Here is a 23,634-nt window from a genome sequence, read left to right on the forward strand (position 1 = left end):
ATTTCAGAGACAATCCTGATAAGAAGTAAGGAATCTTGAAATTTTTCTAAGTCTTTCTTCAAGTCCCTTCCTGAAGCCTGGGCATACAGCCTGCAAGTCCTCTGAATCCTGTTATTTTTTTTAAAAAAATCTCCACGCTTGCTTCTTCACTGAATTTAACTGCAGTTGGCTTTAGTCTCTTGCAGCCAACGTGTTCCAACTGCTGGAGCATGCCAGGCAGCACTGACTTTGATTGCCATGGGCATTAAAAATGCCCGGAATTGTTAAGGTAGCTCCTATGGTTAACCACTTTCCCCAAATTCCTCCTCTCATCACATCCTGGGATGCCTGAGCTTCCAGAACCACACAAGGTAGGGACTGCATTACTACCTTATTCATCTCAATGCCCTCGTGCTTGTCAATGATGCCTCTTGACCAGAGGAAGGAGAGGTTTTTCAGGGCTTTAGCAATCACATAGCGGATGGCCTGCTTTGTTTTCAGGGCAATGACAACATCGCGGCCTTCATGCTCTATGAGCCCTGGGAAAAAATAGACTTGGTAAGCAGCCTACGCAGTAACCACCAATAACAACTAATATTGTATTACAATTGTCTACTGTGTTTGTACAATAGTCTTTCATTCTCACAAAACTCCCGAGGCTAGTAGGGTGAATTTGTATCCCATCATATGGATGAGAAAATTGAAAACTAGTTTTCCCACAACTACACCACTCTCTGTCTTATCCCCTTGGTATCTCCCTACCTATTTCTGCGTCAAAACTCATTTCGCGAGAGTATTGTTTTGACATCTCTGCCTCATTCTCTATGTATTCTTTGGTGGTTGGATGACGAAACGTCTTTCATTAGAAAGAATATCTGGACTTAGGTGTGTCTTGTGAGATCAAGTGGCATACTCATTCCTTTGCAATAACACAAGAAGTCAGGGACTAGACTCTCGGCCAAAATTAGCATTTTATGTGTCATCTTTGCATTGAGCACCATGTCTGATGTATGTACACATCTTTTTTCACTAAAATGAGGTGACCAGTAAAATAAAGGGTAGCCACAATCTAGAGCATAGATTTTAGTACCAGATCCACCAAAGTTAGAGATCTGACTGCCACCTATTAGCCACGTGACCTCAGGCAAGCCAACCATGCTAAGCAAAACAATTTCTTGTCAAAGATAACCTTCGTGTGCTTCTTCCTAAAAACCTTGAGGACCCTGACCTTGCCATCTGAGCAGACACCCCTAGACACCCCTGCTTCCACCTTTTCCCTGCACTGACACAGCACCTGCCAGCATCTCTCTAATGTTCTGTACCAGACTTCCTTCTTTCAGGCTGCCTCCCAGATCCCAAACCATGATATGGAGACTTCTTACTAGTTATCAATGTGTGGCCTAGCTTAGGCTCACTTCTAGCTAGCTCTTTTAACTTAAGTTAACACTGTTCCTCTTTATCTACCTTGTGCCTCAAGTCTTTTTACCTTTCTTTCTGTGCATCTCACTTTCCTGCTGTCCACAGAACACCAGAGCCTTGAGGAGTATCTGTCAAGAAAAGGCTCCCCCAGGGAGACAGGGGGTTGCAATTCTGTGCAACCTTCTCTATTACAAAAGGACAAATGCTCACTGCAGAGAGTTGAAAGCTGAAATGATAGAGTATATGCCACAGAGGAAGGAGAAAATACCCATCTGTGGTTGAATTCCTCCACATAGATCTTTGGCTCTTTGGAATTTTTTCTTCCCAGAACTTTTTCACTCTGACACGAACAGAATTGTGCTGTCAGTGACCCACAATTAGAGTGGGAGCTTTAATCCACGTGACCAGTATCACATGAGGGAAGCTCTAATCCACGTGACCAGTGTCACATGCGGGAGCTCTAATCCACGTGACTAGTGTCACATGCGGGAGCTCTAATCCACGTGACCAGTGTCACATGCGGGAGCTCTAAATCACGTGACCAGTGTCACATGCAGGAGCTCTAATCCACGTGACCAGTGTCACATGCGGGAGCTCTAATCCACGTGACCAGAGTCACATGTGGGAGCTCTAATCCATGTGACCAGTATCACATGCGGGAGCTCTAATCCATGCTAGAAAATGGCCTTCACAGAGGTGATGAGGCTTAGGGTGCCATAACAGTGGAGTACCCACTGTGTAAAGATGGGATCTCATCCTTATAAGAGAAATTGGGTACCAGAGTCCCTCTGTCCATGCTTAAAAGGTCAAATGGGGACACTGCAATGAGGCAGCCATATTTACCCCCCAAGAAGCCAGGCTTCACCAGAAACCAACCTTGAAAGCACCATGATCTGGGATGTTGGCCTTCTGAAGCACAGAGAAATAAAGTCTATAGACATGAAAAACAAATCAGAGAACCAAATGCTCCAACCACTCACCTAGTTCTTTAACAGCCTCTCGTTTGTTTTTTTCTAAAATGTCATATAGTTTCTGTAAGAAATTAAGGAATGATTCTTATTACACCAAGTACAATCCTGGTTTTATCACCTGAGAAAAAGTTAAAGAAGCATCACAGAGGAATTCTCACTTAGTTTTATTTAGGGGAGCTTTTGTCTTCCGGAAGAGTTTCACTGTATTCCGCAGACTGGGACTCAAATTGCTGTGAATGTTGCAAGGCTGATATTTTGCATAAGTATCTTGCTTTACTGTAACTGTTTTTAGTTTGAAAGAAAGAAACAAAATAAAGCGGAAGGGAGGGAGGGAAGGAGGGAAAAGAGGGAAGAAGGAAAGAAAGTATTCATCACTCCACTGTGCACCACTAAGAATTCTCATTGGCAGAGACTGAATGTATGCCTAGGGAAACAGCTATTTGGGGATCTGCTTTGCCAGGAGCACGTTAACAAGTGGGATGGTGTGGACATGCTCTGTAAATGAGCTCATACTCCTAAGGTCACTCCTTAAGTAAGTGAAGAAGTTAACTCCACACTGAGGCAAGCAGATGTGATTGCTTTTTCAACCACACAACGGCTACTGTGGGCTGCTCACTGTGTCCCAGACACTGTTCCTCAAAGATCACTCTGGTTGTCAGTCTTTCTGGAGCGTTTTCTTAGCCACACCAACAACTCGGAGGCAACAAAGCACAGTCCCCTAGGTTGTCACATATGGGTGCCTGCAATGCCCTCAGATACTGCATTGATTCTGGGGCAATAGTTGCCTGGATTGTCACAGACAGGCACCTGAAAGGCACTCAGATACTGCATGCCACAAAATTACTTATCGGAAACAATAGATCTGTTATCTGAAGCTTAAACAAAAAAAAAAATGGTTTTTTCCTCTGTTTGTTTGGACTTTTAAAAATTATACCTAGTAAATTCCTTCCTTTGTATATGCAAATGAGATATGTCATCTTTTATGAAACACTTCTATATTAGCAACATCTTATGGCACCAACATACTCACGTCCAGCCCTTTTTCACATTATGCTTAGTCTCATTTGTGCAGAACTGAATTTATGCTTACACTGAGATTCTGGGCAACAGTACCTCCTGCCTTCCTAAGACACCACTACCAGAGAGGCAATGTTGGTTACCTCACTGCAGGTAAACTGCCATAGGCCAGTTTCCAGAAACACCGGTGTTGTGGAATTTAGTTTAAGATGTATGTTACATTCATTTATGTTGTGGAACATTTGTTTAATGATGCGAAGATGTGTTGCATTCTTTTAGGCTGCATTTGTCTAACTCTGTGAAGCTGTATATCTTTGTCTATCTAAAACCTGATTGGTCAAATAAAGAGCTAATAGCAAGGCAGGAGAGAGGACAGGCAGACAGAGTAAATAGGAAGAGAATTCTGGAAAAGGAGATCAAGGGGGAACAAGAAGGAGAAGGACTCCAGGGAGCCAGTCACCTAGCTTCTCAGCAAGCCACAGAGCAAAAAAGAAAGAAAGATATAGAGAACAGAGAAAGCTAAAAGTCCAGAGGCAAAAGGTAGATGGGATAATTTAAATTAAGAAAAGCTGGCTAAAAACAAGTCAAGCTAAGGCTGGGCATTCATAAGAAAGAATTAGCCTCCATGTATTTATTTGGGAGCTGAGTGGCGCCCCCCACCGCAAAGAACCAAAAGACAAAAAAGTAAAAAACAACCCAGTCACTTCAGAAGAAGCATCTACCTAATACATATCTCAGGAAGCCACTGAAGTCTTTACTGAAGTCCTCTGCTTCTAAATTTTTATTTTCTTTCATATTAGAGGTGTTTCGTCCAAATTTATGCCTGCACCATGTGAGTGCTTTGTACCCGTGGAGGCTAGATGCAAGCATCAGATTCCCGGAGCTAGAGCTAAAGATCATCGTGCTGCTGGGAAATGGATATGGAGCCTCTGAAATAACAGCCAGCGCTCTTAACCACTGGCTCATCTCTCCAGCTCCCTCCAGCTCTCCCTTTAAAGTGCCAGGGAGGTTTGTTTTATTCCTTAGCTATCAAGGCACCTCCTCCAGATCCCTCTGCCAGCTCCTAAATGTCTCCAACCGTCCTTAGTGCCCTCCCCGCTTCCTGTTTGTCTTCTCTCATCTTCCTCCTTCTAAAGCCTTTTCCCCGGTGAACTTCTCCACGTTCTCTGTTTTGTTTCTTTGTTTTCTGTTTGGGGAGGGTTGTGGCAGGGGAGGGAAAGGGTCCCATTGTGTAGCCTCGGCCAACCTAGAACTCACTGTGTAGTCCAGCATAACCTAGAACCATCTTCCCACTTTTAAAATGGGACTTCAAGACAGCAGAAGGCATGCAGGAAACAAAAACTTTTCAAATAAGAGATTCAAGAAACTCTATAGAAAGAAAAAGAGAGGGGGAGGAGGGAGGGTGAGAAAACATTGCTTGGAGAAAGAAATGATCAAAGTGACTGTCAAAAAATTATAGCAACATTTTAATGGGTCTGCAAATGAACAGAAGGAATGCAGCAGAGGACTAGAGAACACGGCACAGGACTAAAGAACACACAGAGGGCTGGAGAACACACAGGGGCTGGAGAACATGGCAGAAGCCTAAACATTCCATTTAACAGGGACTGTTTCTGACTGGGTGGGAGCAATCTGAGTCCCATAGCACATTTTTACTTGCCAACTCTTCTTGGTCCAGTGACTCATCGCAACTCACTCAACTTTTACACCTATCTCATTACCAGTACTACTTCCACAACCAGCTTTACCATGAGACTCCATGAGTGCTCAGCTCACATTTGGCTTTGTTCAGCATTTTCAATTCTCTTTTTGGTGAGTAGTAGTAGTAATAATAATAATAATAATAATCATTATTGTTTTTTCTTGTTGTGGCTTGTCTTATTTTGTTTGAGACAGGGTCTCACATAGCACACCCAAGTACATACACACACAGCCACACACCCACATATGCGCATATGCACACACATAAAAGTTTACACTATTCTCTGAAGAGCCTTGTATAACAAACATTTAAACCTGTTTGACTACTGACATCTGTCTGTTGGTCACAGACATGACAAGCTGATCTTAAAGACATGATTATACCTAAGTAAGATAATTTCCATCCACCCCATCCTCTGCCTGTTTCTCACCTGATAGATTGATTCACGACCAGAAATTTGCCTGACCAAAAGTTTGGCATCTTCCTGACTTTTGACATAGCCTTTTGTAATACTGTACATCAAGCTGAGGCTCTTCTTGATCTGTACATCCGCAATATTTATTAGTATTGGTATTATAATCTGCAACAATAAGGTGAAGGAAAATCATGCATTTAATTAAGTGTTTTCTCTTTCATGAAGATCGAGTTTACAAGGCTTATGGGCATACATGCAAGCAGGAGAGAGTGTAGGTACAGGCTGTGGAGACCACAGTAGGGAATTAAAGGCGTTGAGCAAGGCAGGGAAGGCAACAGAGCCCTGGGACGGAGAAATGAAAAATAGACTGAAGTGCACAAGAAGGGACAATGGGGTGGTAGAGGAGGGAGGAAAATTAATAAAAATATAATTTTATTTGAAAACCCTAGATTGATATCTAATACTATGTGTTAATTTATTTTTTTAACAAAAAAAAATCATGAGGAAAACACCCTCTCTGGCAGAAGTTCTCGAAGTGTCAAATGTAGGCCAGCAAAAACATGTCCAGGAACTTTCTAGAAATGTAGTTTGGTCCTGTCCAGAAGTACAGTGTCAGATACTGCGGTGTGTGGTCCACGGGGCCACTGACTGCATCCACACACACTTGGATTTGTGACTACTCCCGAAAGTTAAAGCTCTGTGGATAATTGACTGTAGCTTTAGGTGGAGTCCAAGTCCCCATCCCTCAGTCTCTCTACTTTTCAATACCAGAAAACAGAAGTGGTGGCCCAGGGCACTGAGTAACAGCTTCGAAGAGGAAACGCTCTCTCTGCATCATGCCGCCTTCCTTGTTTTGCATCTCTCTACTTTTAGGCTGGGGCCACCTAATGCAGGGACTTAAAAGATTGTGATCTCTTATACCATCTCTCCAGTCACCATCTGTGTGACCTTTAACAAGCTACCTGTGACTCTGAGGACTCCGTTTTCTCCTAAGCAAAATGAGTCTAATATGTAAGGCCTAGCAACCCAATGGAGCCACTGTTCCAAAGCCAACTGTCACAGCAAGGTGCTTCCCTTAAAGACCATGCTGGGTCAGAGCATAGGGGCATTTGGTGAGAGAGTCAATATCCAGAGAGGAGAGAGTAACAAGAAAATACTATCATAGTGCCGGAATTAAAAGAACAGAGTTAGAATGTATGAGCTGCTATTTGATTACAAACTTGGGGGTAGAGGGATTTTGTTTAAAGAAAATGTTTTCAAAGTCTTCTCCTGTGATACACTGACACCCCCTGAGCTGATCACTGATGCCTAGGGCATCTAAAATAAAGATCTCCAATGTTTTCCCAACCTTTGCCAAGGCACAGATGTTTCTTTTTGAAGTCACATTGGACTGAGTCTAATTTTTAGGGCACCTAACTTTATGTAGAAGTTACACCTACACCAGAAGGGGTGTAGTTATAAGAGTTTAACTGGATAAAGTATATAAAGTAGTTGCCCCAGTTCCTGGCAAAAAGTGCTTAATTTAAAAACCCAACTATATAATAATATTGATTTATTAAATACAGTTTACTATGATTTTGTTCAGGCAGTACAAGACAGAAGAGTTAACTGATTGAGAACTGCTGGGCACACTCTCAATAGATTTGTGTTTGTTTAACCATCTCCTCTAAAATGAAACATTCTATTCTGGAGGAAGTCTCCTTAAGACTCAGAAAGTAAACCACTCACAAGTATCAGAAAGTCCCTGAAATTTACAAGGCTCACAAGGCCTCTTCCCCAGATTATGTAATGGTGAGGACTGCTGGGGAAAGGAAACTGACCTGCCAATTTTGAGTCTCCCCTGTAACGCCTCACCCATACTTCTGTTAAGTAAACTCAAGAAACTCTGCTCAAAGAACATTCTGGAAGAGATAGCTCCTTCTCTCATTTTCTCAAAAGAGTGAAGCTTACTTCCTCACTTAGTAAACCATGCAGTGAACCAGTATTTTAGCGTAGGAAGTCTTACCTTAAAGATGGGAAGAAACCTAATTATTCTTAAATAGCCTATCACCACTGTAAACTGGATGAGAATCAAGCTGTCTGGTCTCAGCTTGACAAAGTAGATGCACAATATATCAACGATTCCCATAACTATGATGAAAAAATCTAAAGTATTCCAATTCTGAAGAAAATATTTCCTTTTTAAAATTATTATCTGTTTAAAAACACAAACAGAATATATGTTACTCCATAACAACTATATATTGACATAGGGGAGAGGGAAATATTTAAACTTGTAAGTTAGCTAGAAGTGAGTTACATCCTAGATGTGACCTTTTTATTTTAGGTGTATGTGTGTATTCACCTGAGCGTATGTTTACGCACACCACCTGTGTGCAGGTGCCTGTGGAGTCCAGAAGAGAGCATCTGATTCCCTGAATCTGGAGTTATGGTTATGGATTGCTGTGGAATAATCCTTCTGTGTACTATGAAAATGTGTTGCTCTTCTTTTTAACAAAAAACTGATTGACTGATAGCTAGCCAGGATTTAGGGGGCAGAGAGAAGACTGGGGAGAAGGATGGAGACAGAGGATCACATAGAGTAATAGAAATAGGTTGATTGAAGTTATAAGATCTATCTAAGAACAAGCCTAAGCTATCAGCCAAGCTTTTATAATTAATATTAAGTTTCTGTGTGGTTACTTAGGAGCTGACTGATGGGACAGAAAAGCTGTGTCTACAATGACTAATTGTGAACCACTCAGTTTGTTTGCTGGGAACTGAACTCAGACCCTCTGGAGAGCAGTGCCCCTTCTTACGCTCTGAGCCATCTCTCCAGTCCCATGAGTTGTATTCTAAAATTTGAATTTTAAGCTACTTGTCTGGAATTCCTCCCAAATTATTAATACACATCAAAATGTTTAGTGAGACTCAAAATATAGAATCTATAAGGGAGCTGCAAAACCAAAATAATAATTTTAAAAGCAGTAGACAAGTTTGCTGCAATACTATTAATAATGAAGCACAATAAATTACTATCACTGAGTCTCCTGTCCAGGCATGTGATTCTCAAGCCAATTCATTTGTATTTGCTTATTCATTCCATGAATTATTACAGGAATAATCTGAGGGAAGCATTTATGCCTGAAATACCAGTTTTCTGTCACCTAATCCTTGGGAGTCTCTCTACTTTTATGAGATGCAGCCGATGGCCAAGACTGGCACTAAGGCTGTGAACATTCTGGGATCCATCAGTTGTAATGACAAATAGCTTCTGGTATCAAGTTATTTTGATAATAAGATAACAAAAAATGAATTCAAAATATCTGAATTATTCTTTTTTGTACAATATATTTCTATTTTCCACAGTACCTTCAGTGTTGATTCTAATGTGTATAAAAACATAAAGTAGTAGTTTATCGATATCAGTGCTGATATATTTAGCTCTCTTGCAGTTGGCCATATATGTATTATCATAGGGAAAATATACATTACTGTTACAACATATGTGGCATATTCAAATTCTTCTGAAATAATAATGCGATAGACAAAAATCAGAAATTTATTATTCCTGAAAAAAATAAGAGCAAATAATATCAAGTCATTTAAAGTATACCAAGTAAGCAGTGAAGGCCAAATCTAACTAGACATAATATGAAATACATAAGTAAAACTAAAAAGGATATAGCTGAGCATGGTGATGCATGTCTTTAGTCCCAGTGCTTAGGAGGCAGACACAGATGGATCACTGAGAATTTAAGGCCAGCCTGGCCTACAGAGTGAGTTCCAGGACAGCCAGTGCTACACAGAGAAACCCTGTCTCCAAGAAACAAAATACTACTACTAATAATAATAACTAGCATACTTTATATAGAGATTATAATAGAGGAAGACAAAAGGCTGACTCTGTTAATGTATGTAATAAAAGCAACAAAAAACAAACGTAGAGGAATATGTGTTATTCCTTAGCATTGTTTAAAAATTTTAAATGGGAGAAGTATTCAATAATTACCATATTTATGCTGAGCAGTGGTGGCACACACCTTTAATCCCAACACTCGGGAAGCAGAAGCAGGCGAATCTTTGTGAGTTAGAGACCAGCCTGGTCTACAAGAGCTGGTTCCAGGACAGGCCCCAAAGCTACACAGGAAAATCTTGTTTTGAAAAACCAAAAAAAAAAAATTTACCATATCCATTTCTTAAAACTTTCTAATCCATCCGAAATAGAACTGAACAAAAGAGGCTTCCAGATATGATAGCTATTTACTTGGCCAACTAGATTGGATTAAAAAACATCTTGTTTGTGAGATTCCCTCCTTATGACTTGTTGCTTAGGTAGCTCCCAGAGGCTTCCAAAACAATACAAAGGCTATTGTTGTTCCTGCTTAGCCACTAGAACTAGATATTCTAAGTTTCTAAGTCCTTATTGCTGAAGACAGCATCCACTCTGGCATTATCTACTCTAAAAGTGTTGCAATGGTGATATTTTGGGTATGATGCTCTTAAAGGTTCATAATACTTACCCAGGTACAGTGAAAAGTATCCTTTCTTTGTGATATTCCAAGTAAGTTAACATGTTTTTAAACTTTATAAGCCAACTTCTAGCTCTCACATAAGTTGAAACGTCAGAAATACTCATGAATCTAAGAAAGACACATGTGTGTTGTTAAAAACAGTATCTCAGTTAGGACAATAAAAGGGGAAAGATAGACTAAATATTAATGTGGGCTTACTGAATATGCTGTCTCAGCCCTTAGCTCCTGCACCTATCCATCTGTGCACCGTGGTCATATTTCAGTAATACTTTTAGCCTGAGACTCCTGTGTCCCTGTTCCTAGAACCCTTCCTGACCTGAGACAGGACCTAATTAAAGTTTCTCTAGACCAGTCAACCCCCTCAGGAGTTCTAGAATTAAGCTTCCTTTTTGTCTCATGTTACCCAACCTTAAAGGCAACTGAATGCACCAGTTTTCCCAAGTGTAATTCCCAGGCCAATGATAAGTCTCCCGTAGAGATGACCAGACTGCTGAAATAGTAATGACCACTGACTCACCGCTTTGTCTCAGATCACCCACTCACTAATGCTAACCAGGACAGTGACCACATATTGATACATCTCTAAGACACTGAGCTTTTCCCACCACACTGAACGGCATCTAGCAATACTATCATTTAGGACATCTACTCCAGAGCTCACTCTGTCCCCAGAGAGCAATCTATGAACAAAATTCAGGCTACTGTTATTTTTCCAGTAACTTGCAGAATATGATACAAAAGCAAAATACTTATAAGAGCAATTAAAGCTCTATAGATTCTTATTCATGGATTTCCTTGCCTCTTATCTAAGCCTGATCATCTCCAAAGTTATGAAACTCATGAGCGTGGGAAGCAGAATAAAGAGGGGCATTCAAAGTAAATAAATGGGGCAGAGGGATATAGACAGTCAGAAGAGTTTACCTAGCATGCTCAAGGCCCAGCATAAAAAAGAAAGGGAGGGAGAGAGGAACAAAAGAGGGAGGGCAGGTAGGAGGGTGGGGGGAAGGAAAAGGAGCGGGAGGAAGAAGAGGGAAAAATATTATTGGATAGATAAATGAATGCACAGGTGGACAAATAGATGGGCACAGAGAACTAAGATGATAGACTGGTTAATCTGGACATTTAAGTCTCTGTTTGTTCATAGCCACATATTCATTCAACCTGAGAAAATACAAATAAAGAAGTTTCTCACTTACTTTCCATGGATGGGGCAGTAGCTTTTGGTTGCACCAATTAATATTCGGGCTGCCTCTACTCCAAGGACTCCATCATTACATTGCTTTTCAAAGCTACTCTAAAACAGTTTTTATATTTCAATATTTTATACTTATAAATATTTACATATATTTATATTGAAATAAAAATTACAAAGGATCAAAACATCAATGGAATGGCTGAGAACTGTGGCTCACACCTGTAATCCCAGCACTTGAAAGGTGGGAGGATTATCATGAGTTCCAGGACTGCCTGAGCTACAGTGAAATCTTACTTCAAAAGACAGAAGAAAAAGTACACAAATAACTTATGCTTCTCTTACAATTTTATTTCATTGTTTTTTATATTTATTCAATGTGTGTGTGAGCACAAGAAGGTCAGAAGACAATTCGTGGGAATAAATTCTCTCCTTCACCAAGTGGGTTCAGGGGATAGAACTCAGGTCTTCGGACAAGAAGATACGAGGGTTTACCCACTGAGCAGCTGGCTTGCCAACCCCCATCGTGTGCTTCCTGATTCTTACATAACTCACACTATAACTACTAACACCAGTTGTCAGCCTTGGCACGTCATTGGTTCTGTCAATTTATTACACTAACAGAAGTTAAATAAGCAGCCCCCGGACTCTCATATAAGAGAAACTCAATATATTCAATTTTCAAAAAGCAGTTTCAGCTGAATGTGGTGACAAAAACCCATAATCCCAGCACCTGGGAGACAGAAACGAAAGAATCATGAGTTCAAGATAAGCTTAGGATACCTACTGAGACCCTGTCTCAAAAACAAAACAAAACCTTTCAACTGTTTAAAAGGTCCACAAAGTGACAGTTAAAACTTACTAGTCTTAGAAACAAAATGTTTGTAACTTGAATTAAAAGTCCAAAGAAGGAAGACTTGGTTTTGTTTCAGTTTTAATAACTCAGGCTGCAGAGATGGTTCCATTAGTAAGGCACTTGCCTTACACACATAGGACCTGAGTTTGGATCCCCGCGTCCATGTGAAAGGTTCAATTCAGCTCAGCGCCAGCTTGAACTCCCAGCAATGGGGAGGTAGAAACAGGAGGATACCCCAGGCCTGCTGGCCAGCCAGCCTAACCAAATCAGTGGGCTTCAGATTCCATAAAACACACTGTCTCCAAAAATAAAATTGAAGAACAATTGAGAAAAACACTCACTGTCAACTTTTGGCACATTCAGGCAGAGTTTTTGTCTGGCCAGCAGCTCCCAAATAAACACACTGGGGCTTCTATTAATTACAAATGCTTGGCCGATAGCTCAGGTTTGTTACTAGCTAACTCTTTTTTTAATATTTCTTATGGTTTATTTAACTTTCTTTTATGTGCATTGGTGTGAAGGTGTCAGACCCCCTGGAACTGGATCTTCAGACAGCCGTGAGCTGCCATGTGGGTGCCGGGAATTGAACCCGGGTCCTCTGGAAGGGCAGTCAGCGCTCCTAACGGCTGAGCCATCTCTCCAGCCCCCACTAGCTAACTCTTAAACTTATATTAACCCATATTTTTTATCTACACTCTACCATGTGGCTTGGTACCTTTTCTCAGTATGGCACGTTCATCTCACTTCTCCCTGTATCTGCTGGCCACTCCTCTGACTCTGCTCCACTTTACCCCATCTTTCTCAGTTTGCTTGTACCACTTAGTGCTTCCTGCCTGGCTACCGGACAATCAGCTTTTTATTAACCAATGAGAATAATACATATTTACAGTGTATAGAAGGATTACCTCACAGTGCACACACACATGTACACATACACACGCCAAATAAATAAATTTCCATAACTCAAACACTAATTTTGACAGTCGATAGACTATATCAGAAGATAAAAAGGTTTCTAATTACCCAAAAACTATAAGGATTAAAGGCATGTGGGACAAAAAATAATACTGTTTGAATAATACCAACCATTTGTATTATAGCTACATGCAATCTGGCTTCTTCTATTAAAACTTCATCTGTTGGGAACTCCTCATTTGGACCTTGGGAAACACGGGAAACCTGAACAGTGTGAGTCTGTTTTAAAATCTAGAAAGACAAAGTTAAAAATAAGTAAAACTGGTTTGTTAAGAACAAACAAAAATTTTAGTAACTCACTCAGAATTGCTACAGCAATAAACTGTATATAACTTGACTAATGCTTTGCCATATGTGTCTTAGAGTTTCTATTGCTGTGAAGAGACACCATGACCATGGCAATTCTTATAAAGGAAAACATTTAATATCTAGCTTACAGTTTTAGAGGTTTAGTCCATTATTATCATTGTGGGAAGTGTGCAGGCAGACATGGTGCTGGAGAAGGAGCTTGAAGTTCTACGTTCTACCTCTTGCAGGCAACAGGAAGTGAACCGAGACACTGGGTGTAACTTGAGCATAGGAGACCTCAAAGCCCTCCTCCACAGTGAAACACTTTCTCCAACAAGGCCACATCCACTCCAACAAAGCCATATCTCCTAATAGTGCCATTCCCTTTGAGGGAGCATTTTCTTTCAAAGCACCACAATATTAGACCATCGATTTCAATTTCCATGAAGGCAATATTCCTTTGGGAGATTTAGAAGCCAGTTTACCCTTTAAACCTGTCTATACTTCACTACTCTCTACCTTTGCCTATGGTTTCTACTTTTTATAATACATGAGAGAGATCTCTCGGGATCTCTGCCTGTCAGAAGCGTCATCTTAGCAGAGGTCATTGCTTGGAATTTAGCCAGCCATTTTGAACAAGCATCCATTTTTCTTGTATCTAACAGAAAGGCCAATCATGAAGACTTTCTTTTTAGGGACATAATCCAAAGAAGTTGCTTCACCAGGACATCAAAGTTAATAAAATTTCCCCTCTATTTTCCAGTATTTGGTTAGTAGAATCACATTTGTGCATATGTATATGTACACAGATGTATGTTTGTGGATGTGTGTGTACATGTGTGCACATGTGTGTGGAGGACAGCGATCACCTCAGAAGAGCCACTTTGTTTTTGATTTTTGTTTTGTTTTACTTTTCAAAGGAATTTTTACTAATTAAATTTGTTCTTTGACAATTTTAGGCATTCAGTTTTTGAAACAGTCTCTCATTGGAAGCAGGAGCTCACAGATGAGGCCAGGATGGCTGTCCTGTGAACTCCAGGGCTTCCCAGAACTGGAATTACTGGCAAGTACCATCACACCGGGCTTTTCCATGTATGATCTGGAAATGGAACTCAGGTCCCGATGCTTGCGTGACAAGCACTCTACCCACTGGGCTGTCTCTTCAACCCCAGAGTCGTGTCTCTAATACTGAGTCAGGAAAGACAGGAAGACCCAGAGAGACAAAATAAGGTGATCATCGTGTCTATCAACTCACGGGATTGAATCCAATATTTGCTTTTTCTTCTACTACATCCCAGTTAACATTTGTTAAAATTTTTTCTGTCTTAAATAAAGTTATTGCATTCTTTATAGTCTGCTGTATGTGTTCAATGGCATTTCGAACAGCCATTTGTCTTGGGAGGGAGAGAGCACACAAGCCTGTGATCAAAAAAGAGACATGAAGGCATTAGTATACTACCCACCCCAGCTTTCCCCTCCCGTTCCCACTGCTACCAAGGTTCTTCTGTTGGATTTCTCTATAAGGTATGTTTGTTATTCCACTGTTTTCATGTAATTACATTATAAATAGCTTCAGATTCCTCTCAGATGTTATTAAATATTCCCATTTGTGATTTTATTGTCACATTTATATTTGTCTTTGAATTCAGATTCTTTTTGAAGATAAGCGGCTCCAGCAGAGCTTGGGAAGCATCCCCCTATGTCCGTTCTCTCCTCCATCCTTCTGCCCACAGAATCCCTGACTTTTGACTAAGAACATGGCCAGCCAGGAAAAAAAAAAAAATAAGGTAAATTTTCGAGGTTCCATCACTCGTGTGTCTCCTGTAATTAAGCTCTAGCCTATGGAATGTGTATTAAAATGATACATCTGTCCTTAAAGAGGAGCTGCTTATCCTCCTGTCCCCACATTCCAACTTATTCTTCCTGGTTGGTTAGACTGTGGACACCGGCAGTTTTTCTTGTGTTAGTTAGACTATGGTACCGAGTAGTTTCTTCCCTGCAAGCACAAAGGCAACCTGTGAACTAGAGAAGCAGTAAGAGAAAGGGGCCTGGGTCTCTGGACGACCAGACCCAGCAGAATCATCCTATTATTCTAGACATACTGGTAGAAGGGAAAGACCTGTCTTTTTTGAGATTCTTTTCATTTGGTTTTTACTAAATTATATAAACCAATAATGCAGTCAAAGAATAATTTATATACAATTCATTAATGAAAAGAAGTCATTTATGAGCCAATTCCTACAGTCCATAAGACATTCCATTAATACTCTATTTGCATTTTCTCTCCAATAAACCTCCGTATAATATAGTATATAAAGTATATAATAATACTTTACCTAATGTCTTGGCTGATCGAAGCATCATATGTGAATTTATTCCTGTTGTCAATACTGATATTATTTGTATATAGAATATAAACTAAAACCAAAACATACAGACGTTAGAGCCAAATATCAAATACTCTTCCCAGGGGTAAACGATGTTCATTTAACCACCTGTAAAACTCTAACTCAATTCGTATTAAATTCTGTCTCAATGAGCGAAAGTCAAAGCATTGTTTTGTGGACACTGTTTGGCCAGAGTATATGAGGCAAAAAATACTTTTCAATTTGAATAAGAAAAAATGGCTAATCATGTATATTCTGGGCTAAGGACACTGAGAGAGAGAGAGAGAAAGAGAGAGAGAGAGAGAGAGAGAGAGAGAGAGAGAGCTCTTCCAATTCTTTGGGCCAGTTAACCCCTCCAAGCCCCAGTGCCCTTCACTGAAAAATGAAGTTAATAACAATATCTTCCAAAACATTTCCCCAAACTGATCAGAGTCATCCCAGATACTTGCCAAACATTCTGACTCCCCAGATCTTGCCCAGAGTTGCAACTATAGGTTTGGAGTACAACCCAGGGAATTCTTAATATCATGTCGACTTGGGGAACACAATAAAACAATACCCAAATGTTAGCACACAGCTCGTTGGTTTGATTTTAGGTCAGTTCATTGCGTAAGAGAGAATACGAGAGGCTAAGCTTTTGGTTATTATACTTTTCCTTTGAGACATAGGAAGACTTTTAATAGCTTTTTTTAAAACTTTTAATGTCTTTAGTGAAACCACAGACTTTCTTCAACTCCAAATTAACTTCCAGACCAAGTCCACAGACCTTAGTCTGTGGAAAGACCGGGAAGGAACACAATTCTCTATCAAGAGTCCTCTTTTGAGAATTTGGTCCCTTGAGCTTCTTTTCTTTGATTTCCCCACGTACAAAATGAAAAGGTTGATAGTTGGTCTAAAAAAAAATGGGTATTTTGTACCCCACAGGCCTCTGAGATAGGAAGAAACTAAGAACAAAGAGAAAAATCACTGGCCAGCAACCAGACATCAGACGCTCTGCATTCACTTCCAGATTCCTCAGCAAACAAGAAGGTGGCTGTCTTGCTCCTTCTGGGAAAAGATTTAAAGTGTATTTCATGGGGAGGTTGTGGGAAATTAGTCCTGAAGGTTTCTAGAAATTTCTCTGCCTTGTTCAGTACTGCCATATACACTGAGGTGCAGGGACTAGGGCTGTGTTAACATATTTGCTTAGCATGTGCAAGGCCCTTGGTTTGTTCCCCATCTCTGCAGAAACAAATGAACATTGGTGAGGTCCCCTCACACCGCCGGCATGTATCTGGGGTGTCTGCTTCAGCATTACACCTCTGGACTGCTAGAACCCACTAGCGAGCCCAAGACTTTGAGAAAGAGGAAAGGAAACCAAGTTTTGTTTGTCACCACAGATCACAAAGTCTTCAGCCAGACTTGTTTTGAGACAGAGTCTATCTACAAAGCTATGGATGTCTTGGAACTTCCTATGTAAACCAGGCTAGCTTTGGATTCACAGAGATGTGCAAGCTTCTGCCTCCCAAGTGCCAGGACTAAAGGCGTGTGCCACCACTGCCTGAGTTCAGCCAAACATTTTTAAATGAGTCTGAAGACTAAAGAATATGCTTAATGCAACAATTTATAAACTCAAAAGATATATATTCCTTTGGTATACATCACTAGCATCTCTGATTTTGTTCTGGCAGCTACATGAATTTGAATGTCCTAGATGAAGGTATTTTATTATCACTTTTCTGATTATTATTGGGGCAAAATGGCATTTGTGTGCTTGGTAAAACTTACTGAACATTTATTAGGTGTCAGCTATTTTTACTAAGCACTATTTCAACCCTCAATTAGAAGCTAAGATCCAATGAAGCTGAGGTATATCCCCCAAAGTCAACCAGCCCGTGAGTGGTGGAATCAGGATTGGAAAGCAAACATACAAATAACCCTACTAACAATCACTGTGTGAATGCTGGCCCCTTTCACATGATCAACATAAACTTTTTTTGACAATGTCCTTTTCTACTGAAAAGAATGCATTAAAAAACCCCTAATTCAAAGTTGGTTAACTTTAAGATGAGGTGTAATATGCTACAAAGTAAGTAATAAATGACTCAATAAAAAATAATCACAACATGTGACTATTTTCCTTACCATATGTGGTGCCTCTATTTTACGTTCGGAAAAATTATAAATATCTGGAGCCAAGAGTAAGCTAAAAACACCTCTAATTCCAGACCATGTGATGACAACTCCCCATCGCCAATCATACTCATAACCTGAATGCATCAAAATAGGGCTCACAAAGATAACAGTAAGCAACCTATGGGCAGAAAAATGGTATAAATAAATAAAATGAACATCATACAGTAATGTTATACATGGTTAAAATCATGTACTCAGCACAAAACTTCACTTAAGAGTTTCCAGGGATGAGAAAACAGCCAAGGTTACCAGTAAGTTCCTGGAGCTAATCTGAAGCTTGTGTGCACTATAGTCTGTGTGTGTACAGTGAGAGAGTCTAGACAAACGTAAGGGTTTATCGCTATCACTATGGTGTATAGTTTGCAGCTAGGTAGTAAATTCCTTCACGGACAGCTCTCCAAAGCATCCTGACAAGTTCATCTATTCTGTGACAAACCACAAAATGACTGAGAAACTGGAATTGGAAGAACTGATAATCAGACCACCCCCCAAGAAAACAAAATTACTATAGACACATTTATAAACTTAACCAGGCAATTTTTTTTTACCTGCTACAAGAAGCATACAGTAGGCCTGGGGAGATGATTCAAGGGTGAAAATACTTGCTGGAGAAGTATGGAGACTGGAGTTCAGATCATAGAACCCAAGTAAACACCTGGTGGATGTGGCGGTCCACCTGCAGTTCCAGCCTCAGGAGGCAGAGGCAAGAGAGTCCCTGAGCAGACTATGAGAATAGCTGTATCAGTGAGCCTGAGCCCTGGACCTGACTGAGAGACTACCTCAGTGAAGAAAGTGGAAGATCAGTCAAAGCTGAGTCTCAAAATCAACCTCGGGGCTCCCCCACAAGTATGCATACACACATATGTGCATGTACATCCCTCACACATGCATCTACATACATGTAAAATGTGCACATATATGCACTACATCCATGCCCACACACACTAATGGGTGGGAAAGAATCCTATACTTCAGTGTGTTTCTGCTTATTTTATGGTCACTTTTCAATAGGATCTTGTTACAAAATTCAGAACCTAACCTTCTTTCCGTTGTTTTATTATGTGTATGGACATTTTGACTACATGTATGTCTGTGTATCGCCTGGATTCCTAGTGACCTCAGAGCTCCACAGCTCCCATGTATCAACTGAGGTCCAAGATAAAATTACACTGTGCTCATCTTCTCCTCCTATCCAGAATTGCCCCCTCATTTGTTCATAAATCTTCTGCTAACAACTTCTCTCTCTCTCTCTCTCTCTTTCCACAAGTGTACGTGTGTGTGTGTGTGTGTGTGTGTGTGTGTGTGTGTGTATCCCTCTCTCTGGACCCATTTTTCTTGAATATGTAAATCTATCACAGAGTAGGCATTTCACAGAAACTCACGACTAGCTGTGGACCCCCAGGGACTGAAGAGATGGGTCAGCGGTTAAGAGCACTGCCTGCTCTTCCAAAGATTCTGAGTTCAATTCCCAGCAACCACATGGTGGCTCACAGCCATCTATAATGAGATCTGGTGCCCTGTTGAAGAAGAGACCTAGTCAGTCGTCCTCATCAACTTAGACCATAAAACCCAGTATGGACAAGTTCAACAAAACCACATATACATGCTGCCCATGCATGCTTCAGCATTGCCAGGGCATACATTTCATTCATTTTTTTCACATTATAAAGCTTAATCTCCTTATGTTACAATCATTTGAATATTTATCTTATCCAACAAGATGGCAGACTTCTTGAAGAGAGACACTGTACTTCTGCCACTATGACGCTTGAGATTTCTACCAGAAGCTCTTGTTGTGTTGACCTAGCCTCTTCTTTGTAGATGAGAAAATGTGGAACCACTATTTGCCTAGAAAGCAGCTGGTGGTGAGGGGTATCACTAGAGAACAGTTAGGAGAAGCACCACCTTCTGGAGACTCTAAGTTGAGAAAGCAAATCTGCATAGCCAAACGCCCTGGAAGAGCTGGCTGGCCCAACCCGTACTAAGATGTAGGAGACGGGTGTTTCTAGGCCACTCTCAGTTTAGGGCGCCAAACAGGAGGAAGGAAGAGATGACATGGCAGGAAATTTCCCACTGAAATAAAAGCTTGATGGTGTAGAGCCAGGGATTCAAAGGGGAGACCTTTAAAAATGGGGAAGCTTGTGAGGAAATGTAGTTCCTGTTGATGGCCGGAGGACGGATGGAAAGTGAGGCGGTCTCTAGGGGTGTGGCAGTAGCCCGAGGAAGCTGGATAGAGCAGAGGAGACCAAAGCCTCCAAAGACACTGTCAGTTCCTGGCATCAGAACAGACCTGGCTAGAGAAGATCACGGCAATTTCCATTATCACTAGGATTGGCCAACCACTCCCATACATTCCCACAAGGACCGGCCATTTACATAAGGGAACTATACTCTCCCCAACCTTTGGATTGAAAGAAAAGTATCAGAGTGACTCTGTGTGTGTGTGTGTGTGTGTGTGTGTGTGTGTGTGTTTATGTCTGCGCGTGTTTGTGTATCTGTATATGTCTATGTGTATGTCTGTTTGTATGTGTATATCTGTGTGTGTTCGTGTGTATGTCTGTGTATGTGTTTGTGTTTTTCTCTGTGTGTTTGTGTGTCTGTGTATGTCTATGTATAAGTCTTTCTATGTGTGTATGTCTGTCTATGTGTGTCTGTTTGTGTATGTCTGTGTGTTTGTGGTTTGTAACCTCCTAATAATTCTGATCTGACCTCCACTTACATGATAATATTAACATAAAGTTTATAGAAACAAAGTTTTGTTTTTGAAGTTATTATGTAATACCTAAGTTATTACAGACATATAGTGAAAACGGTTTCATATTATACATGTCAATGTCCAAGTCAGAAACTGGCCCATGTGCCCAAGGCTATTATAGAGCATTCAAAGTTGTCCTGAAGTCTCAGAGATAAGTATGGGAGAGTGATGTGAGCCCAGAAATAAACTTGCACCTACAAATTCAGGTAGGAAGCAAAGACTAATTTGCAAATCAAAGATGGTTAAGAGGTCTAATGATTTAACAGCCTTGTGTGAACAGTAAGCATGCGTTAGATATAGCACACGCTGGACAGAGTGTAGGAGTGGTGTGTTAGATTGCATGGTAATGATTCCTGAGCTGTACAGCGTGTCTTTGAAATCATAAGACTGGATTCAAAACAGCATCCTATAAAGCAAGGACCTTTGGCCACTGCCCTGTGTAGAAGTCACGCCATCATGAATCCTTATAGAAGACATGCTATCGGGGCAGGCAATGGCATTCGAGTAGGGTGCTCATTGAGTCCGCCTTTAATCCCAGCTCTGTCCCACAGGTTGGGTGGCTGACTCCAGGCAAGCTTCTGAGCTCCCTGGAAACTTCTTCTGTAAACTGATGCAATAACATCTCTCTTGTGGAGTTGGTTTAATATCAGTGACTTAGTCCACAGGGCAAGTGCTTAGCCATAGGTACTGATTACCACACATGATGAGAAAGTCAGCAAGATAGGGAGTGTCATTCATCTCATCCTGTGTGCTCTAACTCTGACCTTGAGTCCAAAGGACATGACAACAAGCAGAACTGCTTTTTGTATCTCACCTCCGCTCAGTCAGCAGATCAGTAAGACAGGCCTGGGACTTGGCATTTCTATCACACTCAGGGGTAAGAAACCCGAAAAACCACTCACCCAGGGCTGCACAGCATGCCACAGCCAAGGCCCAGACAATGGCACATGTTCCCTGAGCACAGAACATTTCTTCCCTATATTCCACTGCTTTCAATTCTAACTCTGGGCTTAAGAATCTAAGTGTGGGGGTGGGAGGGGGGCTGGGGGATGGCTCAGTTGGCAAAGTGCTTGGGGCACAAGAATGAGTACTTGAGTTCAATCCCCAGCACCCACATAAGAGGCAGGAGTAGTGGTCTGTACCTATGACCCCAGTGTTCGGGAGGCAGAGACAGGAATATCCCTGAGACCTGCCAGTAAGTCAGTCTAGCTGAAGCAGAGAGCTCCAGGTTCAGCTAAAGACTCTGTCCCAAAAAATACAGTGGAGAGGCCAGTGGAGGTGACTCAGCAGATGAAGGCACTTGCTGCCAAGTCTGAACGCCTGAGTTCGATCCCTGGAACCTACGTGGTGTCAGGAGGGAGCCAACTCCTGCAATTTGTCCTCTGACAGCAAAATGTGTAAATATATATGTGTGCATGGAAACACATATCAATAAATAAGAAAACAAATAAACATGCAAAGTTTAAATAAGATAGAGAAAATGTAAAGAAAGATATTCAACATCAGCCTCAGGCCTCCCTCCACATGCATGCACACACATGCACATGCATACACACCTGAATACATAAATGCATAGATAGGCAAAAAAAATAAGCCCAGCCAAGAAAACTTTAAAATGCAATCATTACCTTGCAAAATTCACTGTTATAAATAAGGTGACAGTGAAAACTAGTGAGTGGAACCTGAAATATTTGATTTCTCCACAGCCAATCACAATGCCAAAGAAGCCATATATTAAATGTTCATATGCAGATGAGCACATTATTAAGAACCTAGGATGGATAAAAAGGAAATGACATTTTAATTGATGCACTTTCAAAAATATTTGCCTTTTCCCATAAAACTACCTATGTTATGACTAACTATGTTTATAACTAGTTATCTCAGTGGAAACTGGGTCCTCCATCTTAGTTACAGGCAACATGACTGCCAATTTAAGACACTCAAGTCATTATTTACATCACACCACAACTCTTGGTGTGCCTCTCACAGTGCAACAGTATGAGCAAAGGAGAAATAAAATCATCCCCAAGCTGGTGATACACTAATTTCTCCAGGATTAACCAGCAGTTCATCTAACACTGGAGCTGAATGTCCAGGGCGAGAATGGTTACAAAGAGCCACGTGGGTACCACCAGGTGACAGCTGAGGATGATGCAATGCCACTCCACCATTTCTGCTGTGACTTGCATTTGGGAAGCCTCTCTTGTCTGCTTTTCAGTCTGATGAATCCCTACACATCTGGACAGCCTGGTTCCTGCCCGGCGTTCTCCGTCTGACGCTCTCTGGTCAGCCATGACCTTTTCTGAGCCCCTGCAGTATTGATTGCCTACACCACCACAGTTAAGCAAGGGAGACCAATAGGTTGTTCTCGGATTGCTTCTGAAAACCCTGTGGTGTGGCATATATAGGATATGCTGGCCTGCATATCCTGCATATGCTGGATCTGACGTCTCCAGGCAGATCGCAAATCCTGCCTCCTCTCGATTCCCTCTCTGAGGGCTTTGAGCTGTTCTGCCCCAAAGCCTCATAAGTGGCTCTCAAGATCTACACCAGGGAAGAAGTGGTAGGGAGTCCCATTTTAGTTTGCAGATAAAGCATGTTATCTGGTATAACTAGGACATAGTATGACTCCCCAAGAGATTCCTGTCTCCTGATTCAAAGCACTCAGAGCTACTGTGGGGTAAACACGAATGGAGGACCTCAAGCCCCAGTGCTTAGTTCTCAGCTGTCATAGAATAACTAATGAGTTGAATACTTTTTAAATGATCTCTATAGAGTCTAACAATGCCTTTGCATATAATAGGACCCCCAAAATACATAGTTTTACAATACTTATTATTAGTTTTGTTTTGTTTTTTTTTAAAAACAAGTACGCCCTTTAAACAATAGCATGGATTTGGTTTTCTTGTTTGTTTGTTTTTTGGAAAATGTCTTATTCTCATTGCTCAGGCTTAAAATTCAACACGCAGGCCACAGCAGGCAGAAA

General features: G+C 41.0%; 1 protein-coding gene across 4 annotated transcripts in view; it reads right to left on the minus strand.

The window, feature by feature from the left end:
- Slc9c2 (solute carrier family 9 member C2 (putative)) overlaps nt 1-23,634 on the minus strand; it is a 58,182-nt gene that overhangs the window by 21,187 nt on the left and 13,361 nt on the right. For 3 of the 4 annotated variants that reach the window (XM_048421557.3, XM_048421556.3, XM_048421558.3), the window contains exons 9-20: nt 22,274-22,417; nt 17,840-18,008; nt 15,665-15,746; nt 14,584-14,747; nt 13,152-13,271; nt 11,214-11,311; nt 10,006-10,125; nt 8,855-9,053; nt 7,509-7,697; nt 5,519-5,668; nt 2,379-2,430; nt 370-518 (exon numbers count right to left, since the gene is read on the minus strand). In XM_048421557.3, the coding sequence (XP_048277514.1) occupies nt 370-518; nt 2,379-2,430; nt 5,519-5,668; nt 7,509-7,697; nt 8,855-9,053; nt 10,006-10,125; nt 11,214-11,311; nt 13,152-13,271; nt 14,584-14,747; nt 15,665-15,746; nt 17,840-18,008; nt 22,274-22,417 (1,636 nt within the window). The remainder of the gene's footprint in view (nt 1-369; nt 519-2,378; nt 2,431-5,518; nt 5,669-7,508; nt 7,698-8,854; nt 9,054-10,005; nt 10,126-11,213; nt 11,312-13,151; nt 13,272-14,583; nt 14,748-15,664; nt 15,747-17,839; nt 18,009-22,273; nt 22,418-23,634) is intronic. The other variant, XM_048421559.3, reaches the window with a different exon arrangement.

This window comes from Myodes glareolus, chromosome 5, assembly GCF_982192425.1.
Source record: "Myodes glareolus chromosome 5, mMyoGla1.1, whole genome shotgun sequence".
Taxonomy (NCBI): Eukaryota; Metazoa; Chordata; class Mammalia; order Rodentia; family Cricetidae; genus Myodes; species Myodes glareolus.